Genomic DNA, 7,782 nt, shown 5'->3' with positions numbered 1-7,782 from the left:
CCCTGGTGGCACCCCCTCGCCCCGTCCAGTCCGCCCTGGTGGCACTCCCTCGCCCCGTCCAGTCTGCCGACTGTTCTAGACAAAGGTTTGTTCGCATGTGCCTGGCATGTAGCAGCTGTTCCAAGTGTTGCTCACACAGTCACAGGGAACAAGCCTGCCCTTGTGGCTCTGCACACGGTTCCCAGGGAATCTGTGAGGGAGGGGCATCTTCTGCCCCCGAGCTTCACAGGGCTGTAAGCAGCTCCCAGAGAATGAGAATGTCCTTTCTAGCCCTGTGATTCATTCTCTGGAACACGGAAGAAACCTCCAAACACTTGTTGTGCACTCCAAGGCAGCCGAAACCGTTGTCAATCAGTAAATGAAAACCTCCTGAAAGGCAGGCTGGGTATTTTTATGCGTTACATAAAACCGTTCATGACGATCCTCATGAGGTAAATGTTTGCATCCTTGTTTCCCAAAGAACAAATCGCACAGTTAGCCGCTCACCTGAGGAAGCCTTTGGTGCCGGGATCCATTGGGCGGCCCGGTCCAGCTGGCCCCCCGGGCCCCCCAGGCCCCCCAGGCTCCATTGGCCACCCCGGCGCTCGAGGGCCCCCTGGATATCGAGGTCCCACTGGAGAGCTGGGAGACCCCGGACCCCGAGGTGAGTGAGTCAGCCCCGCAACACCGTGTTCTGCTGCACCACAGGGGCTCCCAGACATCCCTCCCGTCAGAAAACTACGCAGACCTCCCCCTCCCCGTGACAGATGTTCTCTGGAGACCCCAGGAAGAAAGAAAAGCGGGGGGAAAGTTAGGGTCCTAAGGCCTCCAAGGTGCCTCCCCCCAGTCTGTCTGCACGGCTTACCCAGCACCCTGTAGCTGTTACATAGGAAATGCCACAAAAAGTCCCGCTGTCTGTGGAAGCCGCTCAGGCGTGTCGGGTGGCTCACCTCCCCGAGAGCTCCTGGAAGGCTGCGCCCCTGTGCGTGCGGGGCCTGGCACAGTTAATCCCGTTAACCTGGCAGGTACCAGGACACTTTCAAGTAATGTGACAGTTTTCTCAAATATCAGAACAGCGTTTCGGGGAGGAACCCACTTAAAAATGTGAGAAATGAATTAATGGGAGTCCCGTTTCTACTCAGCAGAAAACTGGCAGCGTGCGAAACGTCTGCTGCAAAAGGCAAAAATGTAAAATCCAAAAACGTCTGCAGTCTACGTTAAGGGCTGTAAAGAACCAGGGAAACCTTAATTAGAAAGGATGAGAACCACTGGGCGCATGGTGATGGGTGAGCCCACAGGGTAGGTGAGACTTCACGGTGCGGCTTCTGACCCTCAATTACTAGGAACGCTTTGGGGCACCCACATATAAATGGGGGGCATCTGGAAGCACGGATAACACACAGTTGTGTCAGTTTTTGGAAACTGACATTTTCCAAAACAGCCTTTAAAATTTAGACAAGCAGTTTGCCGCCACCAAGCCAGCTAGCCGCAGGGCCCAGATCGAGGACTGGAAGCTTGGCTCCAGGCGGCATGCCTCCCGGTGATCAGTTCTAAGTTACTGACCATCTAACTTCCTGCTTGTGAAAAATAACAAAAAAAAGATTCTAAGAAACTTGTAATTCTGCGAATTCCTTCCTTCATCTTTGAAGTCCAGTACTTCAGCAGGTGAAAAGCATTCCGTAATACTTAGAGATGGAAGAGTCTCACCACTAGGGGGCAGACATGCCAGATTCATCTCCCCACCCCTACGCGATATCCACCCAAACGACCTACCAATGGCTCCATCTTTCCTTAGAAACTTCCGCTTACGGTCTTCTCCAGGCCTCCCCTGCTAGTGTAAAGCCACATGAGGAGCTGCTGAGGTCCAGAAAAGCCCAAATAAGATTTTTTTACATAGGGACGTGAATTCCTTCAAGACTTTTGAGAAGAAAACTCAGGAACAGCATAAATGCCAGATAATGCTGGTTCTCCCAGATAAAACAGTAAGACAACGCTAATTAAACAAAGTCAAGGCCACCACAGAAGGCGCAGACGGACGGACGCATGTACTCCTCAGGAGCTTTCTGTCCGAAGATGAGCCCCTGTGCAGAGGGGCCGGCCAGCTCCGCCCAGCTCCTCCCTGTGGGAGGCTGGCACCGTGTGGAGCCCAGAGGGTTCCCGCGAAAAGTGAGGGTTTCACACAAGCGGTGGAGCGCACAAAAGCCAGTTACACGGGGTGTTCCTTCCCCTCCCCGGGAAAATGGAAAAGCAGCACCGGGCAGGAGCACCCCATGTTCACCAAGGACACCCCAGGTCAGCAGCCTGAGTCTGAACCAGCTGGCTCCTGTGTCACTGAGGTCAACCTCACGTGGGCGTCAGACGCCATTCAGCTCAGTGCCCACTGGGGAGGCCAGCTCGCAGCTCTTCAGTCATGGACGCCACTCCCCACCCACTGTCCATGTTTGATGGACACGTGAGGACTGGTGACAGCCCCAGGGCGCTGCTAGTCGATTTTAGGAGGTAACAGTGGAAGGCTGAAAAAGGTACGGGGCACAGGCTGGCTGCGCGGGGAGCTGGCTGCACGGCTGCCGTCAGGCAGAGACTCTCGCCTTTACCTGCACTGCAGTGTCTCCATGGTTGTCAGAGGTTCAAGGTGCCGGGACGTCACTCTCGAGCGACTTGTTCGTGTCTACCATCAGATTGTCAGAACAAAGCAAAGGCCGGTGACTGGCAGCGTAACGGGAGGCTTTAATGCACCTCTCTCCGTAGTGAAGGATCGCACGGGCGGAAATAAGCAGAGACACACGATTCGAACTATACAACTCGAGGGGCGTTTAGAACACCCGCTTGGGGTCGAAATCGACTCCACAGCAATGTTTTTTTTTTTTTTTAAGTGACTCCTGGGTCAAAAGTCATTATTTCACAAGTATAAATATTTTGAACACAACTAGAATCCCATCAAAAGTGGATGCCCACGCCAGCAGTCAGGGCAGAGGCTGGTTACGCTGGCTCTGCTAGGTGCACGTGTCCCGGCCGTGGAGCCCGAGGCTGGCGGTGTGAGCTCTTCTCGCGTCTCAGTGCTTCAGTACAAAGCTCTAGGAGAGGGGGGGGCCCACCTTTTCCAACAGGCGGTGTCAGCACTGGTGCGGCGTGGTTTACGATGCTGCACAGAAATCTCTTTCTTTAAACTTGGTAACCGATATTCTGAAACGTCTAAGTGCTCAATGTCTTGTGACAGGTGACCAAGGTGACAGAGGGGACAAGGGCGCCACTGGCGTCGGCCTGGCCGGGCCCGAGGGAGATCCAGGGCCGCAAGGTATGAGGCCAGCCACTCCAGGGCTGTTTTCTCAGCATCCTTTCCAGGGTTTCGTAGCGTCACGCGGGGGAGTGTCTGCCTTATCGCTGTGTCTCCTTTTCTTATAAAGACACCTTTCTCCTTCTGGCAAAGGATTCTTGGAGGCACGATTAGGAATCGCTTTAGTAACCACTTTAAAAAAAGTTTAAAACGTTTAATCAGTAAACAGATCCTCTTGTTTCTATTTCAGTGAAATAGATTTAAATTCCACTGAAAGCTGTTCAGTGACTATTTCAGTTAAATTCTGAGTCTTCTCTGCGCTGACCCACGCATACGCTGGATATTTACATTTTTAAAATGCTGACCATCAATGCTTTGTCAAGGAGGGTGGAGGTGTCTGTCCCTAGCAGAGGCCACCCCTCGCCACCCGTGTCAGGTCCCCTGTGCCTTCTTGGGGACTTTGTTCCGGATCATTCTCATCCAAACACACAGCCTCTGGAGTCCGGGCCTCCTGTCGCAGGCACACAGCATGAGGGTGGGGAGGCCCCCATCTGTCTCCACACCCCCACTCTTCTTCCCGCTGCCTCCTTGCTGTCCCTGAACCGCTCTCTCCCAGCCCGGCCGCGTTGCTCCGGTCGCCTCCTTTGCTGACCCAGCACTTCCTCCCCGAGCCCCAAGGCTCAAGCACCCCAGGCCAGGGCGGCATCGTGGGTGATTGCGTCCCTCAGCGTGGCGTTCGGTGCCCTCTGTGTTGAGGGTCCCGTGGCTGCCAGCCTCGCAAACTGACCCCAGTAAGGGCCTCGCAACCCCCTACTGGGTGCACGCGCAGCCCACCCCCACCTGCACGGTTGCCACCACTGTCTGTCACCAAAGCCCCCAACAGCCTCCCACCCGGGGTCTGCCGGCTTCCTCTCCTGCCGACCCCAAATCCATTGTTCACCCAGCAGCCAGTCAGACCTTCCTAAGTCGGCTGCGCTGCAGCACAGGGTCACCCCCCACCCGGCCCGGCCCTGCTTCGCCTCCGGCTGCGCCATGCACCACCCCTCCCCGGTGCTCGTCCTGGCTGTCCTCACGCCCGGGCATGCAACCCTTGGCCTCTTCTCGGGGTTAAGAAATAGTACGGGAAAAGGAGGGAAGGAGGACTAGGCCTTGAGATGGTGCTGCATCTAAACTCACCTCCCTCCACGGTCTGTCTCTAGGGCTGCAAGGGGTGCCTGGCGCTAGCAAAGACGGTCGGGACGGCGCTCACGGTGAACCCGGGCCTCCTGGCGATCCTGGCATTCCCGGCGCCGTGGGTGCTCAGGGAACTCCCGGGGTCTGTGACACCTCAGCCTGCCAAGGAGCTGTGTTAGGAGGGGGCGCAGAGAAGTCGGGCCCCAGAAGCTCATGAAACGCGTGAGGAGGTGACCTGTGACTGACGGTTGAAGCCACGTGCTCTGGGAGGTTTGCGGCCAGCTCATTACATCCGGAAAGCCCTCCTGGCCTGTCCCCTCAGCATCATCCATGGCAGCTGCCTGGACACTGGTCCCTGAAAGGACCCTTTATCAGCTATTGTCAAATTATCCATTCATCTGTGACATCATACGTCAAACACAGGCCCCGTGTGATACGGTGGTGACCCAGCACTGCAGGGGGATGTACAGTGTACAGAAGAACTTCTGAACAATTCCACGAGGTCAGAAATACTCGGCAACTTGTTTACATAGCACTGTGTGAAGACTATGATAAAATCCCAATAAAGTGATATCTTAAAGCTTCGATGACTAGATACAGTGTAACGAGAAACCCTAACACCCCCTTCTCTCCAGAGACCTAGCCTGAGTCACCTGCTCTGTCTTGTGTACAGACTCACAGCTGTCTCTGACTGACAGTATTTATTGAAGGTGACTCTGTATGGCACCAAAGTCTACTGCTATTGTCGACTGTAATGAATAAAGCCACTCATTTGAAAAACTCAGTTCCAAACACTACAGTTTATTACACATAAAGTAATGACTCTCAATATGAAAATGTGGGCATTTAAGCAATCTACTGTGACAATATTTCATTTATGGACAAAAGTAGCTTTAGAAGGAGTCTCTGGAAATTTTCTAGCGAAAGGTTTAAAATAGCACTGCGTTTTGCAGTACAGTACCACATGCCTGGGAATTCTTACAAGGGGGGGTGACATAACTGAAATGAAATAAAATCGCCAAACTACTTCTAGGTAAGAACAATTTAACTTGTTCCAGTTGCTAAGTGGGCATATTTAAAGTGTAAATAAAATACGTAAAAAGCAATGTACCCTTCAAGACTAAACCAATTACAAAGGATGTTAATTTTTTAAGTTATCATGTTAAAAAAACATGATGCAATCGGACAGATAATTGAAAAATTACTAATTGTTGTCAAGGTGTCTTCATCCCCAAATGGTCTAAGAGGACATTAATGGGTAAATATTTTGTTCTAGATAAATATTTTTACAAAATATGCTTTCAAAGTCCCTACTGGAGTCCCGTCAACTTGAGCCACGCCACTGTGTTCCAGTCAGAGTGGGGCTCCGGACCGCAGGAGATGCTGTGGGTCGCGACGGGGAGCCGCCACTTCAGCAGAGCCAGTGTCCAGTTGAGCTCACTTCATCTCCGTAGCTGGGCTGCTCGGGAGACTTTCCTGGGCAGGGCACGTCACCAAGGAGTCGGGTCTGCTCAGCTTTAGCCTTCTGCCAGTTTTCCCACAGAAAACACTCTCAAATTCCTAAAGTCGAGAAACGATCAGGAATGTACTGAATTCCTGGACATGCCTCGTCTACGAAAGCTGCTATCAGAGGGACAAGGGAGAAAAGGGAAAGGCAGGTAGAGTGCCCCGGGGAAACAGCCCGCGTGTCGGTGACTCACAAAGGACGTCACACCTGGTAAGGGGGCGGGGATTCAGACATTTTCCCAAACAGTGAATATGTTTTACATGTATTTTAGTTTAGTCTTTCCAGAAAATTCTCAAAATGTCTGACCACCGTGTGAAGCCTGCTTGTATTTTTTTAAAAAGCAGCCATCTTTGTGTATTTTTCAAAAAGGCCTTAATTGTAGCGGCTGCGTCGGGCAGACCCCCGAGCTCACAGACTGATCTTAACCTCACGGAGAGAAAGCCACCGAGAGACGCCTGTGCCTCCTGCCGAGGGTGAAGCAGACAGTTCTCGCCAGAGAATTAAACCTGAATCTCAACAAGCCCCTCGGCCACCCGCTTACGGGCAACACAAGGAACACCGGACCTAACAACAAGAAGAAGGGACGCCACCGTGGAGATCAACATGCGGACTGTGGGGAAGGCCGCGGACGGTGACGCCCTTCCTTCAGTGAATCAGTGGCCAGAAAGAAGGAGGGGGGCTGTTGTATCAAAAGACATTTAAGAGCTGTTGACCAAATGCAATTCTAAAATCTTGATTCAAATAAACAACTGTAAACAGGCATTTGTAAGCCAGCTGAAGAAATCTCAACATGGATTGATATGAAGCAATATCGCGGGGCTTTTTAGGGTGATAATGATATCGTGGTTATGCTTTTAAACAGCCCCTCTTTTGTAGATACGTTTATAGATGAAACGATGAGATGTGTGGAATCACTGTAAAGTAATGCCACAAGGAGGTAAAGGCAAGACAGCCCACGGCCTGAGTGGAGCTGCGGTGACCCGGACTGCACTGTCCAGTCTCTACTTTTGCACACATGAGAATTTCCATAAGATTTTTCTTTTTTTTTCTAAAAGCACAGAAGGGTTTCCAAAGCATAGAATTCTTATACAATTAAATCTAGGTGTGTGTGTATATATATATATATATATATAAAATTGTGGTAAAATATATATAACATAAAACTTAACTATTTTAACCATTTTTATGTGTAAAATTCAGTGGTGCTAATTATATTTACAGTGTTGTGCAACCATCAATGCCATCTGTTTCCAAAAGTCTCCCATCACCTCCGGACCCACTGCCCAATAACACTCCCGTCACCTCTGGACCCACTGCCCAGTAACAGTCCCAACACCTCCGGACCCAATGCCCAAGAACTCTCCCATCACCTCCGGAACCACTGCCCAATAACACTCCCATCATCTCTGGACCCGCTGCCCAAGAACTCTTCCGTCACCTCCGGACCCACTGCCCAGTAACAGTCCCAACACCTCCGGACCCAATGCCCAAGAACTCTCCCATCACCTCCGGACCCAATGCCCAAGAACTCTCCCATCACCTCCGGACCCAATGCTCAAGAACTCTCCCATCACCTCCGGAGCCACTGCCCAATAACACTCCCATCATCTCTGGACCCGCTGCCCGAGAACTCTTCCGTCACCTCTGGACCCACTGCCCAATAACACTCCCATCACCTCCGGACCCACTGCCCAGTAACACTCCCATCACCTCCGGACCCAATGCCCAAGAACTCTCCCATCACCTCCGGAGCCACTGCCCAATAACACTCCCATCATCTCTGGACCCGCTGCCCAAGAACTCTTGCGTCACCTCTGGACCCACTGCCCAATAACACTCCCATCACCTC

General features: G+C 52.1%; 2 protein-coding genes across 2 annotated transcripts in view; one reads left to right on the top strand and one right to left on the bottom strand.

Annotated features, from left to right (window-relative positions):
• Nucleotides 1–5,186, top strand: part of COL9A3 (collagen type IX alpha 3 chain) — a 23,435-nt gene extending 18,249 nt beyond the window's left edge. Inside the window, exons 30-32 of the mRNA XM_004370190.2 lie at nt 461–643; nt 3,197–3,274; nt 4,453–5,186. Coding sequence (XP_004370247.1) covers nt 461–643; nt 3,197–3,274; nt 4,453–4,643 — 452 coding nt within the window. The 3' untranslated portion in view covers nt 4,644–5,186. The remainder of the gene's footprint in view (nt 1–460; nt 644–3,196; nt 3,275–4,452) is intronic.
• An 86-nt stretch (nt 5,187–5,272) lies between these two features.
• The window catches only part of TCFL5 (transcription factor like 5), a gene marked incomplete at its 5' end in the record, with an annotated part of 18,525 nt that continues 16,015 nt past the window's right edge, over nt 5,273–7,782 (bottom strand). The window contains one exon of the mRNA XM_004370513.2: nt 5,273–5,986. Within this exon, the coding sequence (XP_004370570.1) occupies nt 5,864–5,986 (123 nt within the window). The remainder of the gene's footprint in view (nt 5,987–7,782) is intronic.

This window comes from Trichechus manatus, unplaced genomic scaffold (genome assembly GCF_000243295.1).
Source record: "Trichechus manatus latirostris isolate Lorelei unplaced genomic scaffold, TriManLat1.0 scaffold00008, whole genome shotgun sequence".
Lineage (NCBI taxonomy): Eukaryota > Metazoa > Chordata > Mammalia > Sirenia > Trichechidae > Trichechus > Trichechus manatus.
The sequence above is the reverse complement of the archived record's forward strand: the minus strand, read 5'-3'. Positions and strand labels throughout refer to the sequence as shown.